Source organism: Salmo salar, chromosome 01, assembly GCF_965601325.2.
Source record: "Salmo salar chromosome 01, fSalSal1, whole genome shotgun sequence".
Taxonomy (NCBI): Eukaryota; Metazoa; Chordata; class Actinopteri; order Salmoniformes; family Salmonidae; genus Salmo; species Salmo salar.
Window position 1 is genome coordinate 39,628,013 of NC_138291.1, and position 20,381 is coordinate 39,648,393.

Genomic DNA, 20,381 nt, shown 5'->3' on the forward strand with positions numbered 1-20,381 from the left:
TGTGTTCAGCTTTGGGATTTTGCTAATCTAATTGGTGCCTTTACCACTGATGAAATCAAGCCAAGACACAAGTGTGTCTGGTATTTCAATGACCAAGACAGCAGTGTTCTATTGTTTCTACCCTCTCTCCTCTCCCTCTCCTCTCCCTCTCCTCTCCCCTTAATAAATTACAACACTTCTTCATCCTTACCCAACGAACGCGTTGCCACAGCCGCCCGACGCCTGTTCCCGTCTATTACACTCTGATCCCGTTGCCGCGCCAACCAGGAATTGAGTTTCCGAGCACGCCTCTGCCGCTGCTGAAAAATTCCATCAGCTTAGAATAATGTGGCACACGGCAAATTATACATTAGCATATAATTGAGCATGCAGGGTGTGAATGCTATTTGGCCTGCTGCTGTCTGTCTGCCTGCCTGTCTGTCTCGCTGTCTCTGTCAGTCTGTCTGCCTGTCGGTCTGTATGTCTGTCTGTGGGCTGCAAGAATAGGAAGGAAGCACGTTTCTCTCTCTCTCTCTCTCTCTCTCTCTCTCTCTCTCTCTCTCTCTCTCTCTCTCTCTCGCTCTCTGTCTCTCTCTCTCTGTGTCTCTCTCTCTCTCTCTCTGCCCTCAGAATAGGCAGTGACACCCAGGTCCCTTCGCTGTGTGTCTGGATTAAATGGAATGCCTGTCATTGTCACACCAGGTTTTAATGCAGTAGTTCTTTTCTAGTGGGGTTTAGTGGCAGGCACGATCATGTAATGGTCGCCCGTTCTGGTGGTGTATGACATTTGTGAATGCTTGGTCATGACGAAAGTGTATGAGTACAGCGTTGCTGTGTCCCACAAATGATCAAGTGTGGCCTCTTACAACTAGAGCAGATCCTCTAGTATGACTTTGAGTCGGAGAAACATGTCCAACCAACACTGCTTTTTGTCAGTCGGTTGGTACTCAGACAGCCTGTGTTGCGTTCCACTGTCCTTCTCATCCAGGCTCGCGAGGCCTTTCCTGCTGCAGAGAGCAGAGAGACTGTCAGAGAGACGGCATCAGCCAAGACCAGCAACACCACAAGCAGCAGCAGCAGCAGCAGCAAGCAGCCCACTATCCCCTCACCCACCACCATGCACCACCACCCTCCTCCCTGCGTCTCCATGGTAGGTTCCCATAGCAACCCCTGCCTGCCTCTGCAGTGCCAGCCTCACGAGGTAGGGAGGTTTTCCTCCCTACATTCTGTGTTGTACGGTCTGTGTTGCCATCCGTCCATCCATCCATCCATACCAAGCCACCGCCAAGCAGCGGACAGACACAATGCCACACTTGTATCCCTGCATTTTCAGCTGTGTCCCCATTTTATGGACTTAAAGCGATAAATCAGTGGTGTTGTTATCTCTGTTTTACACATGGACCAAAGGAGAATGCACAATGGCTAGAGCAGAAAGAGATTTCCCCAAGCCTATTATTCAACCACTATAGCTGTTTCTACAGAGAGAAAGAGTAATGATGACCGTTGTCGCATTGGTTGGTTGGTCCTGTGCTAGCCTATTGGTGTGTTGGGTGAGTACTCTATTGGCTGTGTCTCATTGACCTGCATTCTGATTAAGTTTGGTCATTCTGGTGTTGTCACAATGCCTGTTCTGTACAGGTTCTGGGATTGACTTGGCAACTAGGGAATTTCTTCTCCCATGCTGTACCTCACCAGACTATTTCAGTTGCCACATTTCGGACAGAATTCCTGAATTGCTGTCAGCAGCGCAGATGTGAAAAGCAAGGACGAACCTCCTCCCTTTACTGCAGTGCACTGTTGCTGTGAAAATGCCTTTCCCACAGAAACGAACGAGACAAATAACCCGTTTATACCCAAAAGGAGGGAAATGGTGTCTGATAACCGTGTAAGTGGTTTTGATTTTGCATTATTTGCGAAAGCGACGGGGAAGCACGAGGCTGAATCAAACGACCCTCAGCTAGCTAACGATGGAAGGCTGTGGTCTGTTCCTCCCCACGCAGCCACGCAGGGCAGCCAGGCACACAGATTCATATAATATATATACGAGATGAGAACAAGATGAGGGGAGGATGAAAGAAACAGCCAAGGTCTCCAGCTGTATCAGATCTGTCTGAAAGGAACGCCTTGTGATGGGTGGGGAGAAAAAGAGAGGGAACAGAACGGGTCCCTATCTCTCTCTGTCTCTTTCATCAGCACAGAAAAAGGTGATTTGGAGTAACTATTGCTATTGGTAGTGGATGCAGCAGATGCGAGAGCCTGGCTAGCGTTCTCTGTCACCGCTGTCTGTCGCCCGATAGTGACAGTTATTAAAGCCAGAATCAAGCTGGAGTGTAATGGATTCTTCTTGAAATATTCTTCCAAACTGTTCTCCTTGTGACACGCCCAATATTTTACTCCTCTCATGCTTCTGAATGGTTTTGACTTAATAGCTAAGCCCAGCCGACAAATGTTGAAATGTGTGGAGCCAGAGCCATATATTTAGGTTTCTGTACATTTAGAAGGTAATCGAGATATCCGTTGAAATCTAGATATTTCTTTGTAAATATATGTTTCTGTGGTGAACTGTGTATGTGTCATGTAAAGGTCCCCCACCCTCCCCCCAACAGTCTCAGGAAGAGGTGGCCGTAGCGCTCCCTCCAGTCCTCCCCCTGCCTCCCGCCAGGCCCACCCCCACCCTGCTGCAGCGGAGCCGGCCGTGCCCCTCCATGTTTGAGGATGCTGAGAGGGTCCTCCGGCAGGTCCAACGACACAAGAAGACCCTGGAGGAAAATGTAGAGGCCATACTGAGGGCTAAAGACGGAGAGACCCTGCACTCCCAGTTAGAGGCACTCTCCTGCAACAGGTAACACACAGGTGGACTGCTCCGGTCTCCCCTGCAGCTTGGGACCAAAATTAGCCTGTTTCCAAACATTGGAGTAAAACAAGTTTAATATTCTGGGTTCTGATGGGGTACGACAGTTGAACTAAGCTCATGAGGCATTTCTAAGTTATATTCTTCAAGAATCAATGGGTGTATAGCCTATCGTTAATTTATCAGTCAAAACAATGGAAGTGGCAACTAAAGATTGAAGCTTTAATGGACATAAACAGATCATTTCCTTAATATAACCTTTCTTGAACTCTAAGCAGTTTAAATGTTTCAGGTACCTCCCCTCCACCACCAGTATGTATCACCACCAATGTGAGGGTAGAAATGTTAAAGATGGATAACAAGCCCAACAGTCCTACAGCATGGTCATTCAAGCAAATCTATCCCTGGAGAAACTTTCTGAATATAATAAATGTCCTCGCAGCATTTTGGGTTGTTGTTGTCAAGTGGGAAATGTGTGGAGGGCAAATTGGGAGAATTCAGGGCAGTGATTGCCTGCGCTGAGCTCCGTTGTTGAGAGCTGTGTATCTCCTGTTGAGAGCACACTGGAGGCTGCGGAGGTCTAAGCCAAATGGAACAATCACTATGACAGGCAGTTGTCAGTGGGGAGGAGAGGCTGCGTCCCAAATGACGCCCTATTCCCCATGGTCCCTGGTTAAAAGTAGTGCACTACATAGGGATTAGGGTGCCATTTGGGACATAGACGACTGCTGCCCTGCCAGCTCTCAGCTCGACCCAATAAATTCTATGTGAGTTGTGGACTCTGAAGTGACTGACTGTCTGACTGGAAACTGGGGATGCTTATACTGCCTGTTTCACTGCAAGTGGGTAACCTGTACAAGTGCGAGGTGTGAAATGGAATCAGCCATTATTGACAGCGATCCTAGAGCAATTAGGGTTAAATGCCTTGCTCAAGGGGCAGATCCACAGATTTCTCACATTGTCTGCTCGGGGATTCGAACTAGCAACCTTTCGGTTAATGCTCTAACCGCTAGGCTACCTGCCGTGGCAGAATCTCTAGAGGTCAACTGCACCTTGCATAGCTAGACATGCAATGTTGTGGTGAGCAGTGAGAATCTGTAACGTAGCAGATGTTTGGCATGTAGGGACATCTCAGGGCTTCCCTCTCTTATCCTTCTTCTCAGTGAGTCTGCTTGAGAGACGGTGAGCACCCAGGAGGTTTTACCCAGGGAAATGGTACCTTATTAATGGTAAGGTAATGGCACACAAATGAATGTCATTTCTTTCATTCTTGACTGATTGTTGTTTTCCTTCCTTGCCAACATTAGTATCCAGTAGGCCAACCTGCCATGTTGTTTCTGGAGAACTGACCAGGGAGAACTTTTGTGATTAATCAACGTTGTAAATCTCAGGAGATGTTTGGTTGTGTTTGTTTGTTTGTTTACTGCCTTTCAAACAAGCCAAAAAATGGTCAAATCACTTCCTCATATAAAAGAGAGAGGTTATTTGAAGTATACTGAACAAAAATATATACATAACATGTAAAGTGTTGGTCCCATGTTTTTATTTTTGCACAAATTTGTTTACATCCCTGTTAGTAAGCATTTCTCCTTTGCCAAGATAATCCATCCCCCTGACAGGTGTGGCATATCAAGAAGCTGATTAAACAGCCTAGTCATTACAGAGGTGCACCTTGTGCTGGGCAAAATAAAAGGCCACTCTATAATGTGCCATTCTGTCACACAGCACAATGCCACAGATGTCTCAAGTTTTGAGGGAGCGTGCGATTGTCATGCTGACTGCAGGTATGTCCATCTGAGCTGTTGCCAGAGAATTTAATGTTCATTTCTCTACCATAAGTCGCCTCCAGCGTCGTTTTAGAGAATTTGGCAGTACGTAACCGGCCTCACAATCGCAGACCATGTGTAACCACGCCAGCCCAGGACCTCCACATCCAGCTTCTTCACCTGTGGGATCGCCTGGGGGGGTATTTATTTCTGTAATAACGTATTTATTTCTGTAATAACGCCCTTTTGTAGGAAAAAAACTCATTCTGATTATCTGGGCCTGGCTACCCAGTGGGTGGGCCTATGTCCTCCCAGGCCTAATCCAAAGGTTAGGACCTAATGCATTTATTTCAATTGACTGATTTCCTTATATGAACTGTAACTCAGTAAAATCTTTGAAATTGTTGCATGTTATGTTTATATTTTTGTTCAGTATAAATATCCGCTACACATCCGAAGCGTTGCATTCATCTTATGGAGTGGTGGCGGAGTGATGCCTTTTCATGCCTAGAGATTCATTGTGACATTAATAAAGTTCACGTGGGTGAGATTGCCTAATGGCTTGCGATGCAGCACCCAAGGCTGAGCTCTGTCTCCTCTCTCGCTCTCTAATGGAGTGCGGAATAAGTGGTTTAAACATTGAAATGGAGAAGGTTTGGCTGCCTTACGTCCACAGCACACAGACGGGGTCCTTCAGGAAGGAGTAGTCTTTAGCATAACGATACGGAGTCTCTCTCTGGGTGAAAAGTTCTCTCATTACAGCCATAATATAACAGGAGTTTTCAATGCTCTTTTAATCATAGAAATAGGTTCTAATTCTCTCCCGCACTGAAGAAGCTAGATTACACCAGAGAAATATAATTACTAGAGTGGACAAAGCTTCTCAGACCACAGTCATTTTACTGATTGAGTCGCATGGGTTCACTCAATATGGTGTTCTAATTCTAAGGATTATACATGGTGTGAATGTTTAGTCTGTCCAGAGAACGGGCAAAGAGAGGAACCATAGAATTTCAACATAAAGGAAAGTACAGTGAACAGGTTACTCAGATGATGTCATCGCATAGCAACCACACAACACACATTACTACGGTGTGATGTGTTTTCAGTGTTTTTTTTATGTTGGCTCAGTGGGACACTACTCCCTCCACCTTGTATTATAATTAACTGAAACCAACCTGAGTCAAAATGTCAGCTCGTATGCTAATCATCTCCAAAATGGCAGCCGGCCGATAATCAGCTCTGAGCTAATGTCAGAGCATGACAACACAAACGCACTGATTGATGCAGCCCTTCCCCCGCATAATGGCGTTAGTCTTTTCCTTCGTTGGAAAGGTCACGGGACTAGGATGGGGCTGCCAGATGCTCAGGTAAGGAGGAGGGAACTGTAGCGGATGGCTTGACATCCCCCTCAAATGTGGCTGGATGGTTGGTTGGTTGCTTGATGGATTCAGTCGTTTGTATTGCATGACATTGCAAAATGAGGCAGGGCTGTGACTTAATGCATGCCATCTATTTCCACACAACATATTAATGAAGCCATTTGCAAACAAAAATGTGCCTCCATCTCAATTGCTCAAACAAGCGTGACAGTTTGCTCTTGTTTACTTGTGTTATATCTCACCAGGTGGGTTCAGTGAGAACACACTTGGACGGGCGTCCTGGCCCTGGTCCACACCTGTCTCTGCCTGTCTGCAGTATCTGTGTTCCTAGAGTTGGTGGACTACTTCCACTTTCGCCACTCCACAGCGCTTTTGTTCTTTTTCAAAAACTGTTCTCGATTAGATTGATTTCCTCTCATTTCTTTTGTTTGGCTTCTTCAGCGTTTTGCTGCTGGACACATGTTGTCTCTGGCTTAAATATGAGTCCTGATATCCCCTGTCTGTAAATTAGAAGCAGACAGTCATTTGTCCACGACCCTTTGCAGTTGGCACAGACAGTTGTTTGAATTTTTCAAACAAAACATTTCTCGGCAGGGGTTCAGGCAGCCTTGTCTGTTGTTGTTTCTGTGTTGGATTACAGAATAGTTGAATCGTAGTGCTCTCTCCGCTAGACCTCATAGACAGTGACGCACTGTTCCTGTTTTTCATATTCCAGAGAATTTCCTGATGCTGTTCCAATGGGGACAGTATGCCTGCAGACAACTATCATTAGGCCTAGTTCTGGTAATTTCCTACCATCTGTATCATTGCATATTGGCTGTGTGATTCCCAGGCCTCTGCTTTCAGCTATCATTTAAATGTTTTACATAGAATTTTGTCCAGCAGTTGATACGTTTGCCATCATGGACAAGCCTGTTACAATAAAGGTATAATCAGGCGCGGTGGTGTTATGCCACCATAATGGCAGGCTTTGAGCATTCTAGAATAATAATAGTACAGGTTTGTTTTCGAAGCAAGTCGTTTATTGAAGGTCACATGCTGAACTGATGACTGACATGCTTGAGCAGGCAGGTAGCCTAGCAGTTAGACGGTTGGGCCAGTAACCGAACGGTCGCTGGTTCGAATACCCAAGCCGACAAAGTGAAAAATCGGTCGATGTGCCCTTGAGCAAGGCACTTAACCCTTATTTGCTTTAGGGGCGCCGTACTACTATGGATGACCCTGGAAAACAACACATTTCACTGCAACTGTGACAGATTATTATTATTATTATTATATATTTTTGTGTCTGGAGGCATCGCCTGATTAGGTAGATCCATCCCAGATCACACTCAGAGACACCAGGGCTTGGAGCGAACGCAGCCATAGAGGGTAGCTTCATCTGTATGGGTAATGAGGTTTGGGTCTGTGTCAATAAAGCTCAACTCCCTCTCCTCTACCCTCCTCTACCCTCCACTCTCCCCTCCCAATCCAGCCAGCTGCTCACCTCACAGCAGAGACCAGACCCCCCTCTCTCACTCCTCAGGATCTCAGAGGGAAAGGGAGATGGCATTTTTCTGCCCAGAGACAGCGACTCTCCCCTCAGCATCAAAATGAGGAGCTATCTGCCTCCCTGCCTCCCTGCCTGGCTGACGCACACACACACACACACAGACTCGCAAACACGCACGCACACACTTACACACTTGTGTAAACACACACACACAGCAGCCCTGGTGGGCTTTCCTCACTGAGCTGCTGCATTGATTCTGAGTTCTGGTCCGAATCTGTCAAGCCTCAGTACCCTCTCTCTAACTCTTATTCCTTGTTCTGTCTGGATAGCTGGCACGGTGCTATAGAAATACAAAAGGAGAGGAGAAAGTGGGATCTGCATAATGTAGTATACCCTCTGATTATATCGCTCTGCCGTTTTCATTTCCATAGCTGATGAAGTCAAATCAAATTGTATTTGTCACATGATTCGTAGACAACAGGTGTAGACTAACAGTGAAATGCTTACTTACGGGTCCTTATCCAACAATGCAGAGTTAAAGATAAAATAAAAAGTTCAAATAACATGGCTGGATGTAGGAAAAAAAGTGGATTGATCTGTTGTGATGATGACACAGTACAGTATATTACTGTATATTACAGTATACTAGATAATCTGGTTCCAAGTGTGTGTTTATATGGGTAGACAGACAATGCTCTAGTCTAGTGGATATAGCTAGCTACCGGTTTAGTTAACATGAACAGTACCCACCCATTCATGTTATTATGACACATACTTAATAGTCTTGTTAGTGTTTCCTCATATGGAAACATATCAAGTGCTGTGTTATGAGTTGACGTTGATATGATTGAGTGTCCTGGGAAGAGCAATAATGTGTGATTTATGTTATGTGGTGTGGATGGGGGATATGTACATTCCGTTGGTAAGTAGGGACGTTGGCTGCAGCTCCAGCATGGTAAAGAATCCATGTGTTACAGGGACACCACAGAAGAAGTCAGGATTAAGAAGACAGTGGATGCATGGATCAACGCCCTGAGTAAGGATATCCAGGTGAGTCAGTCAGAAGGTCACCTTCAGTCATTTCAGTTGGTTTGTTCCAACTGCCATTTTGTTTTTGGTCCAGTTGGATCAGCATATGGTGCACAACATTCATGTCCAATTTAATAATGCTAGATCAAGGTGTCTTATGAACACCCGACACCCCATAAGATATTACATTTCATTGACATTACTCTAAGTAGTATGCCAGAGTGGTATGCGATCCAGAAAACAATATTTTTTCAAGTCAAGTCTTTCAACTTATTTTCAACCCTTAGTCCTCCTCTGAGAGATCAAAATAATCCATGCAATTTGGTTTAAATGCTCCGTGCTGTTTGAAAGTAAATATCTCGGCCACAAAAGCCGTGAGGGACTGAGTTCAGCCGCCCTTTTTTCTAGGCTTTGCAGCAGAGAGCATATTCCAACTTGTTCTCTTTTTTTTCTCGTTTTCGAAAATTGCTTTCTGGCACAGTTGAGAATTGACTCAAACTCAGAGTTGATGGTAGGTTCACAATTTCACTGTGGTAGAAGAAGAGTAATGCTCCATAAAAAGAAGAGCGTTTGAGCAGCGGTAAAGGCTGCTGACTGTGCCAATTATATGTCCCCAGGATTTCAGGTCCTCAAGTCCAAATATCTACAGTACCAGTCAAAAGTTTGGGCACACCTACTCATTCCAGGGTTTTTCTTTATTTTTTGGCTATTTTCTACGTTGAAGAATAATAGTGAAGGAATCAAAACTATGAAATAATCATGTAGTAACCAAAAAGGTGTTAAACAAATCAAAATATATTTTATATTTGAGATTCTTCAAAGTAGCCACCCTTTGCCTTGATGAGAGTTTTGGACACTCATGGCATTCTCTCAACCAGCTTCATGAGGTAGTCACCTGGAATGCATTTCAATTAACAGGTGTGCCTTGTTAAAAGTACATTTGTGAAATGTATTTCCTTCTTAATGCATTTGAGCCAATCAGTTGTGTTGTGATAAGGTAGGGGTGATATACAGAAGATAGCCCTATTTGGTAAAAGTCCATATTATGGCAAGAACAGCTCAAATAAGCAAAGAGAAACGACAGTCCATCATTACTTTAAGACATGAAGGTCAGTCAATCCGGAAAATCTCAAGAAGCTTCTTCAAGTGCAGTCGCAAAAACCATCATGAGCTATGATGAAACTGGCTCTCATGAGGACCGCCACAGGAAAGGAAGACCCAGAGTTACCTCTACTGCAGAGGATAAGTTCATTAGAGTTACCAGCCTCAGAAATTGCAGCCCAAATAAATGCTTCACAGAGTTCACGTAACAGACACATCTCAACATCAACTGTTCAGAGGAGTCTGTGTAAATCAGGCCTTCATGGTCAAATTGCTGCAAAGAAACTACTACTGAAGGACACCAATAAGAAGAAGAGAACTTGCTTAGGCCAAGAAACACAAGCAATGGACATTAGATCGGTGGAAATCTGTCTTTTGGTTCCAACCGCAGTGTCTTTGTGAGAGGCAGAGTAGGTGAACGAATTATCTCCGCATGTGTGGTTCCTGTGAAGCATGGAGGAGGAGGAGTGATGGTGTGGTGGTGCTTTGCTGGTAACACTGTTTAGAATTCAAGGCACGCTAAACCAGCATGTCTACCACAACATTCTGCAGTGATACACCATTCCATCTGGTTTGCGCTTTGTGGGACTGTCATTTGTTTTTCAACAGGACAATAACCCAACACACCTCCAGGCTGTGTAAGGGCAATTTGACCAAGAAGGAGAGTGATGGAGTGCTGCATCAGATGACCTGGCCTCCACAATCACCCGACCTCAACCCAATTTTACATTTACATTTACATTTAAGTCATTTAGCAGACGCTCTTATCCAGAGCGACTTACAAAATGGTGCATTCACCTTATGATATCCAGTGGAACAACCACTTTACAATAGTGCATCTAAATCTTTTAGGGGGGGGGGGTAGAAGGATTACTTTATCCTATCCTAGGTATTCCTTAAAGAGGTGGGGTTTCAGGTGTCTCCGGAAGGTGGTGATTGACTCCGCCAATTGAGATGAGTTGGACCTCAGAGTGAAGGAAAAGCAGCCAACAAGTGCTCAGCATGTGGGAACTTTCAAGACTGTTGGAAAAGCATTCCAGGTGAAGCTGGTTGAGAGAATGCCAAGAGTGTGCAAAGATGTCATCAAGGCAAAGGGTGGCTACTTTGAGGAATCTAAAATCTAAAATATATTTTGATTTGTTTTAGCACTTTTTTGGTTACTACATGATTCCATATGTGTTGTTTCGTAATTTTGATGTCTTCACTATTCTACAGTGTAGAGAATAGTAAAAAAAAAAAGCATCCTAAATGGCACCCTATTCCCTCTATAGTGCACTACTTTTGTAGTGCTTTGTAAAGGGAATAGGGTTCAAATGTGTCTCACGGCTGGATGTTGTCTGTTACTTGTCTGTAGCATCTGAATCCATCGTCTTTGTGAAAAGCTTTCAGTCTTAGCTGAAGAAGACAATTACCATTTCTGAACAAATCACTATCCCAAGATAGATCACTAAATGCTGTCCTCAAGTAAATCCGCCTTTGCTTGGTTGTTTTTTGCAGGCTGATATTACAAAAGAAGACCTTGTTGCTCAGACGAGAGCTAAAGACAAAGTCAAAGAGTCTTCTGCTGCTGCCGCCGTGTTGCTCCAGAAAGACAGAGGGACCAAGAAGGACACCACCACCTTCAGGCTTAATGACGTGAAGAGCAAGATTCAGACTGGTGGGCCTCGAACAGCAGGAAGTAAGCCCTGTCAGAGAGCAGGCAGAGGACAGACGGAAAGCACTGAGGAGCTGAACAACAAGCGCAAACACACCACTGGCCCCAATGTGAGGCTGAGACGATCTCCATCTCAACAGGTGGTGAGCAACATGACAGCACTGAACCTACTCTCTATTCCCTATATAGTGCACTACTTTTGACCAGGGCACTATATAGGGAATAGGGTGCCATTTCGGACAAAGGCGACTGCTGCCCTGCCAGCTCTCAGCCTCTCAGCTCAACCCATTAAATTCAGCCTTTGACAGCACTGAACCATACACCCCCTTCATTTCACTCATCAACAGACAATTAGCAGCGTGACATCACAGCCCGTATCTGTACCGTCTCTTTGAACACAACTTTCTGTCTTTGCTTTTCTGAAACCCTGTATTTACTTATGTAATCTATTTTTGATTTTAGTGTTGACTGACTTATCGACAGGAACCGAACAACAAAGTGCTCACACCACTCCGTCGCATGTCTTGCTAATCTTCCCATCTGGATACAAACACTGCATTTCTGAAGCTTCCGCCACGTCGATTTAACTAAATGAGGTTTTCTAACTGGCCATATGTTTCCTCCCACATTGATAAGAAGCACAACACCTAAACCAGACAAAGAACGACCCTGCTTATCTCCAAGTTGCATACCTTTTTTTGCTTAATGGCCGACTGCGTTGCCATGAGCCCAAGAACAACATACAGAACCTAGCGACCAGGACAGTGCTTAGTTTAGTTTACCCCTGTGTCTGCTCTATCCACTTTCAGTTTCAAGTTTTTTGGGGTCACATATACAGCGGGTGTAAAACAGGTCAGTGACATGCTTAACATGCCAGCTCTTTACCAACAGTGCTCAATAAAGCTAGTAAAATACATAAGAAATAAAGCATGTGAAATGGCAGAGAAGAAGAAAATAAATATGAGAATGCAGTTATACAGGTCTTCTATACAGGTCAGTGCAGTATCCATGGCCGTTACTTTGTGTACAAACCTGTTAGCTGTTCTCTTTATTACTCAAACACAGGAAGGAAAAGCCACAAAGACAGCACTTCAGATATAAGGTTTAATGTCCAACAGAAAATAGCTTGAGGCTGAGAAAAACATCACTCGGTACAAGAATCAGTGGCACTGAAGTGCAGAAAGTAGCTTCATCGGTTCCACAGACACACACACACACACACACACACACACACACACACACACACACACACACACACACACACACACACACACACACACACACACACACACACACACACACACACACACACACACACACACACAGTAGTATTTGATAGTGTATTCTTATTACAGAGTCAGTGTGGAGAGATGAAGTCAAATCAGGATGGAGAGGAGTATTTGGTGAAACTGTATGGGAAGGCTCTGTACGAAGGCAATCGGAGGACACTGAAGAAAGGACCCTATCTCCGATTCAACTCTCCCTCCCCAAAGTCCAAAGCCCCGCGGCCAAGAGTGATAGAGAGTGTGAGAGGTGAGTGGTAGAGTGTGTGAGTGGTAGAGTGTGTGAGAGGTAGAGAGTGTGAGAGGTGAGTGGTAGAGAGTGTGAGAGGTGAGTGGTAGAGTGTGTGAGTGGTAGAGTGTGTGAGAGGTGAGTGGTAGAGAGTGTGAGAGGTGAGTGGTAGAGAGTGAGCGGTAGAGAGGGTGAGTGGTAGAGTGTGTGAGTGGTAGAGTGTGTGAGAGGTAGAGAGTGTGAGAGGTGAGTGGTAGAGAGTGTGAGAGGTGAGTGGTAGAGTGTGTGAGTGGTAGAGTGTGTGAGAGGTGAGTGGTAGAGAGTGTGAGAGGTGAGTGGTAGAGAGTGAGAGTGAGAGGGTGAGTGGTAGAGAGTGTGAGAGGAGAGTGGTAGAGAGTGTGAGTGGTGAGTGGTAGAGAGGGTGAGAGGTAGAGAGGGTGAGAGGAGAGTGGTAGAGAGTGTGAGTGGTAGAGAGTGTGAGAGGAGAGTGGTAGAGAGTGTGAGTGGTGAGTGGTAGAGAGGGTGAGAGGTAGAGAGGGTGAGAGGAGAGTGGTAGAGAGTGTGAGTGGTGAGTGGTAGAGAGTGTAAGTGGTGAGTGGTAGAGAGGGTGAGAGGTAGAGAGGGTGAGAGGAGAGTGGTAGAGAGTGTGAGTGGTAGAGAGGGTGAGAGGTAGAGAGGGTGAGAGGAGAGTGGTAGAGAGTGTGAGTGGTGAGTGGTAGAGAGTGTAAGTGGTGAGTGGTAGAGAGTGTAAGTGGTGAGTGGTAGACAGGTGAGAGGTAGAGAGGGTGAGAGGAGAGTGGTAGAGAGTGTGAGTGGTAGAGAGGGTGAGAGGTAGAGAGGGTGAGAGGAGAGTGGTAGAGAGTGTGAGTGGTGAGTGGTAGAGAGTGTAAGTGGTGAGTGGTAGAGAGTGTGAGTGGTGAGTGGTAGAGAGGGTGAGAGGTAGAGAGTGTGAGTGGTGAGTGGTAGAGAGTGTGAGTGGTGAGTGGTAGAGAGGGTGAGAGGTAGAGAGTGTGAGTGGTGAGTGGTAGAGAGTGTGAGTGGTGAGTGGTAGAGAGTGTGAGTGGTGAGTGGTAGAGAGTGTAAGTGGTGAGTGGTAGAGAGTGTGAGTGGTGAGTGGTAGAGAGGGTGAGAGGTAGAGAGTGTGAGTGGTGAGTGGTAGAGAGTGTGAGTGGTGAGTGGTAGAGAGGGTGAGAGGTAGAGAGTGTGAGTGGTGAGTGGTAGAGAGTGTGAGTGGTGAGTGGTAGAGAGTGTGAGTGGTGAGTGGTAGAGAGTGTGAGTGGTGAGTGGTAGAGAGGGTGAGAGGTAGAGAGGGTGAGAGGTGAGTGGTAGACAGGTGAGTGGCTCACCAGAGATCTCAACAGGTTTATGTCTTCCCACAGTTGTTCATGTGACGTGTTCTCTCTGTCTCTTTCTTTACCAGTTAATCACACGCTCTCTCCTCTCTCTCTTTCGCCTCTCACACCTCCCTCCCTCCCTCCTCTCTCACCTCCCTCCCTCCAGGGGTGAAGATGAAGTCATCGAAGACCCAGACCAGTCTCCCCCACGGACAGTCAGTCTCCTCTTCCCTGTACCCGGCCGTACCCAGTGAACCTCAGTACATCTTCAGCCCGACCTGTGGAGGAACCCAGTACCACCCTGGAACCTCGCTGGAGGGGTACCTCATCCCCATGGCCATCCCGCTGGGTGAGACTGGACTCTACCTGGGGCTGATATACCCATTTTACACCACCGTTCCGACCCTTACTGTGCTGACTTGGACACCAATTCCAATTTTCCCAGTGGAACCTAGCTAACACAAGTCTGTTGTTGACATCGGTGTTATTTTCACCCCTTTCTCTACTGTTTGTTGGCTGTGCCTCAAAGGCCATCTAGCTCCTCACTGCAATTAAATGGTTCCCGGGCTGACCTATTATAGGAGTGTGGTGAATCAGTGCATGGTGTGTCACTCTGTTCGTCTCCATCCTCTCTCAGCTGAAAGGTCACTGGATTGTGACACAGACCGAACACACACTGGCACAAAGTAATGTTGAGGGGAGACGAGGAATCTAAAGGCCTTAATTAGTATTACAATGAAGCTTCTCAGTTTAAAGCTTAATTATAGCTTCTTTTCCCTCCCTCTTTTTCTAATTCCGAACCTCTATTTGAATGAACAACAAGTAGATCCTGGCTCTCTCATTTGTTTGAGGGGCTGCATCTGATAGACTGCTTTCTCAGGCAATAGTCATTTTGCTTATTGAAAGCTTTTTGGCGTAGCGAGTTCTATACATTTTACATGATGGGATGTTCCTTTTCTTGAATGATAATGACCTCGCCTAAACTTCTATTAACATTCGTTGAATTTATATCGTTATTTTGAGAAATATGTTTATTTTATTTTTGTTTAAAAAATGTATGATATCCTCAGCACCTCCACACACAAAAATCGAAATGGGCATTTCTGATAGGAGCGACAGTAATAACCTGTAATTGGCCAGCAGCCAAGTAAAATTAATGACGCGCCGTATCCGAAATGGAATCAAATAGAATTAAATCAAATATTTTTGTTCAAACAGCGGGAGATCATTTGTCTCTTGTCTCCTGTCTGCTTTGTTGACCTCAAGTACCGGTGGGGTTTTTCAGACAGAGAGAACAAAAGAAATCCGGTAATAGCATCTGCAATGCAGTGTCTCTCTCATTACTGTGTTAGAGAGAGGGAGAAGGTCCTTTACTCTCTAATACAGACTCATCCCCGTGTGTTAGTGGGACACACAAACGCTTGTTAGTGTTGGGGCTTATTTGGGAGTGTCTTGACGGTTCCCTCTCAAGGACAATAAAGGCTGATTTATCAGTGTGTCTGCGTGGGGGTTTTCCTGATTCCTACCACCGCAGCATCGTAATGCAGTCCCGTAGTAAAGCTCTCTAGCTGTTATGCAGTCTATAATCTGAGTCTATAAGTCTGGGTAGCTAATTCTGACAATTACGTTCCTATAGCAGCATATATATATAGTTTTCCCATACTCCTCCTATATATATATATATATATAGAATCAATATCATACATGTGTACTGCATGCAACTCCCTGGTTAAACACAATTAGCTTTCGAATAGTGTTTCTATATCTATGGCATCACCATATCTATGCAGGACTTCCTGTTTCATGTGTAGGTGTATTATTTGAATACTCTTTGCGTCGGTGAGACCCAGCGCAGCCAGTCAGAGTAGAGTACCCTGTAGGGATCCTCATTAAGCAGATTTTGTTTATAGATTTTATTGCTGACAGTCGGAAGGTAGAAAGGGAGACCGAGAGTAGAGGCAGAGGACATGTGTGGTCTGGACTTTGCAGCACTACCTCTAGACCAGACTCTGCCACTCCTAAATAAGTAGGCCTGAGATGAAAGTTTCTGGCTCCCATTAATAACTGATGAGGATGGTAACTTAGTATGTCTGGAAGGGGTTAGGACTGGGAGAGCAGAGCAGTCGGTCTGAGTGTGTGTGTTAGCTAGTCAGAGACAGTGTGTCACGTTGTGAGGGTATAGATTAGAGTTGGCCTAATTCTTCTTCTCTGGCTGTGCATCCCCGGGGAGGGAGGAGGCCTCCAGGAGCCTGCCAGCCCTTTCATCTGCTGCAGATGCTCCCGCTCCCACTCTCGCTCCCTCCGACACACAGAGGCACAGCTCAGGACAGCCAGCTAGCTCACTGACTGCCCCCCCCTCTCTCGGTCTCTCTCTCTCTCTCTCTCTCTCTCTCTCTCTCACTCTCTTAACACTGCAGGGCAGGTTGCCCTCCCCTCCACTGCAAGCCGGTTTTGGGAAGTTGTGCAAGAAGAAGTTTCTGGGGTTTGCAGTCAAGGCGTAAAATAAGTAGCCTCATCCCATTGTGTATGTGCTGTGCTGGAGACAAGTCTTCTATCAGAGTGGTTGGTCAGACACGTTGGAATCTGTGTGCTGCTTGTCTTGCTTGTGAACCCCGTAGGGCATCAGTGTACAGCAGCAAGACCACACTTCCCCTAAAATCACTCCACACACTGACTTCTTTGTTTCTCATCTCGTGCATGTTGTTGGTCACTGGGTTTGAATACAAACATTCTGCGTCAGTTCATCTGTTCCTTGTGTCTCATTATCTGCTATTTTGGCTTGGTGCTCCTTCCAGTTCTATTTACATTCAACCAGTCTTTGGGCGAGGAGGACGACTGCAAATTAGCTGGGATGGTTTTCCTATACTGCCAGCAGTTACACAACCGACCACCCCTGCCCACGTGTTTTCCATAAAAAGTACTCGCACATTCCAAATGACTCAGAGCCATTTGCTCTGAATGAACTAACGCAAAAAGAAGTCACCCTTTTTGGATGCCCTTCAGCCAAATTATGGAAATCATAAAGCTTATGTTTCCCCAGCTACGGGCTCAGAGCGGGATAAACAGCTTTCTGTAGTCCGCTGTGCTCTGAGCAGCTTTACGTTAATGTAATCCTGTGTGTTATATTACAGGGTGGTAGTGGTGGTGGTTGGGGTGGGGGGGGGGGGGGGGTGTTTTAGGGCTGGGCTGCATGGCCACGTGTCTCTTAATAGGAGTTAACTCATCAACAGAAGCCTTCACCAGCGAGTCCAATAACAAATTATACAACCAAACTACACTCTGTCTGAACTTATTTAGCTAGCTAGTTTTCCCATACTCCTCCTCAGCAATCTTTGCGAGCGCCGAGCGGAGCGTGTCCAGTGGGCAGCGTCCAAGGTTGGCAGATGTGCGGAGGACAAAAGAGTGATGCGTGAGAGTTATTATTTAGGATGTCGTTTACAGCCCTCCTCTTCCCACAAACTAAACTGAACAGCAGCTCGGGAGAAATAAGAGCCAGGTGTGCTCACTGTGCTTGGCGTTTGGTGCTTTCCACAGGCGGAGCGAGCCAGCCATGGGAGGAGAGCAGCTCTCCTCTTAGCACGCCCAGCACGTAATGCTCTTCACTGTTCACTACCCCCGTGTTGTGTAAATACGGTTGAGATATTATCTGCTCTGCACCAAGGGGATGTACTCTATGAGCTGGACGGAAGAGACAGAGAGTGGAGGAGAACCAGAGAGAGAGAGGGAGAGAGAGACGTACCCCTCTCTCTTCTTAAGTGCATCTAGCTGCGATATAGCCTCCCCTTGCATGTATCACCATATGCTAGTGCTTGAAACAACAAACAACTGTTTTTTTCCCTTGGTGACTTTTTGTTGACGGTAACTCAGTGCCATGATATCACCAACCACCAGTGTTTAACAGTATTGCCTAGACACTTAGCAGGAAGTACCACTTCAGCATACTGTTTAGTTTGATGTTGGTGTCTGCTGCCTCTGGGTCTTGTGTGTCTAATTGAGACCGTATTTGACGTCTCCCTCTACCTCCAGGCCAGCCCAGAGTGGATGGATTGGCCCCCCAGCCCTCCCGTGTCCTCATCAGTGACTGGCCGGTGACCACCTCCATGCCCCCCTCCCCACCCAGACGGGCCCCTGCCCCCCGCAAACCCACCGTGGCCGTGCCGGAGGTGACGTCTGGCCCGAGGAGAAGACAACCACAGCTCCAAGTGCAAGTAAGGCTCAGCCTCATCGGTCAGCCTCGATATCTGCCTGGTTGTGGACAATCATCCCAAATGTAATGGCGTCGTTGTGTGGACTGTGTAGTCTATATTTGAATCATGCATCTGAAATCTCTCTGAATGCAACAGGTTCAGCCCAGTGTGAATATCGAACCCCACACGCCAACTCCAACCCCCAGCCAGAGCCCTGCTCCCTCTCCACCACCTCCCCTTGCTGCTGTTCCTCCTCCAGACATTCAGGTACAGTAACAACCAATGAGAAATGTGACGTACTTGTCTCCCCCCACCCACCCCCTAGCCAGCTGCGTGAAGGCCCAGTATTATGCAGTAACATAATGTAACATTATTCTGTAATGGGCTCAGCCTCAAAAACATCCATCAATCAGCATCTAGACCAGGCCAGTGAAACGTGTGGTTGTCCTACGGTGTGCAGCCAGGACTGCACTTAGCCAGGACTGCACTTAGCCAGGACTGCACTTAGCCAGGACTGCACTTAGCCAGGACTGCACTCAGTCGTCCCCCCAAGGCCTTTCCTTTCCACACTCCCCGGGACAAAAGACCCCCCCGCTTGCCCCCAGACCGGGACTCCCTTCTTGCTGAGTCCACAGACTGGGGTAGAAAAGGAGCATTGAGTGAGAGGTGTAACAGTATCCGTATGGGGAGAGAAAGGAGGGAGTGGTCCCAGGGCTGGGGGTTATCCGTGTCTGCCGTGATGCCTCCTCCTGTTCTGTAGACACCAGTGTTTCTTGCCTGCTAACATTTTCTTCAGGATGCATCGCAAATGGCACCCTATTCCCTATATAGAGCTCCACTTTTGATCAGAGCCCTATGCACTATATAGGGAATAGGGTGCCAGTCTCTCCCAGACTGTTTGATTCATGACGACGCTAGCCTTCCTCAGTAATGTCTCCATGCTGAACTGGCTGTGATGGTGTTGTGGGAAGAGGGTCTATAATGTCTCTCATATAGCAGCTTGTGGCAGACCATTCACTGGCTATAGATGGCAGTTTGGCCCTCTGAGCTTGGCCCTGCTCCAGACCGCGGGGGCTTCTGATGGCTTATAATAGAGAGTTTTCTTCTCTTCATGCAGCACAGCACATTTGTTTTGCAATGAGATGTGTGTGTGTGTGTGTGCATGTGTGTGTTTTGCTCCCACGCAAATATTTCCATCGTGAGTGTGTGTGTGGAAGTGAATGATTAATAAGACTCACAGGAGGTTGGTGGCAACTTAATTGGGGAGGACAGGCTTGTGGTAATGACTGGAGCAGAAAGAGTGGAACGGTATCCATCACATGGTTTCCTGGTCTTTGATGCCATTCTATTCACTCCGTTCCAGCCATTATTATGAGGCGTCCTCCCCTCAGCAGCCACCTCTGACAAGACTGTGGTGGAGCCTGCCAGGCTGCAGTGCTGCTCACACTTAAAGGCCCCAGCCACTCACTCTCTCTCTCTCTCTTACAAATTCAACTGCGCTCCAGTCAGGCAGGCACATATGGTTGCCTGGCAACGGATGTGGGTTATCAATCTCTGTGCTTGCAGTGGGAGTCAGTCGATGCAAGGACAAAGCAGTGCTCTAGAGGTATGGCTGATGCCTGACTGCTGCAGTGAGCATCCTTCCTCCTCCTCATAATACTGCTTGTCACATACCAGTTATGCTGATTGCAGCTTTGGTTATGTCCCAGAATTGCTGAAGGTTCCTGGAGTCGGCTATCCAGTTTTCGCTGGTGGTCTAAATGTGTTCTCATTCCTATCACCGTCCTGGCAGTAATGTCTTTGTCATAAGCACTCCTTCAGTTGAGTCATGTCTTGCTATGTACTTGATATTCTAGCATTCCACACTGTCTTGAGGGCTACTTTCGAGAGATAAAAAATGTCCGATCCGCTCTGCTGTTCTTTGGTTATCAGTTTCGTTTAGAACATTGTAGACCTGTGTTTGTTCATTTTCTATGAAGTCTAGCTACTGAGCAGGGAAGAGTGTTTTAAGTGTGGGTGGCCATTTTCTTCCTCTGTCTCACTGAGGTACTAGTGCATCACCTGGCCACTATTGGCCTGATCTGTCCGGTCCAT

The 20,381-nt window shown here is 46.5% G+C and overlaps 1 protein-coding gene across 1 annotated transcript in view; it reads left to right on the forward strand.

The window, feature by feature from the left end:
• The window catches only part of kiaa0586 (KIAA0586 ortholog), a 115,705-nt gene that overhangs the window by 47,208 nt on the left and 48,116 nt on the right, over positions 1 to 20,381 (forward strand). The window contains exons 11-18 of the mRNA XM_082974267.1: positions 968 to 1,129; positions 2,586 to 2,821; positions 8,448 to 8,520; positions 11,098 to 11,397; positions 12,610 to 12,787; positions 14,267 to 14,449; positions 18,127 to 18,308; positions 18,444 to 18,554. Of these exons, the coding sequence (XP_082830393.1) occupies positions 968 to 1,129; positions 2,586 to 2,821; positions 8,448 to 8,520; positions 11,098 to 11,397; positions 12,610 to 12,787; positions 14,267 to 14,449; positions 18,127 to 18,308; positions 18,444 to 18,554 (1,425 nt within the window). The remainder of the gene's footprint in view (positions 1 to 967; positions 1,130 to 2,585; positions 2,822 to 8,447; positions 8,521 to 11,097; positions 11,398 to 12,609; positions 12,788 to 14,266; positions 14,450 to 18,126; positions 18,309 to 18,443; positions 18,555 to 20,381) is intronic.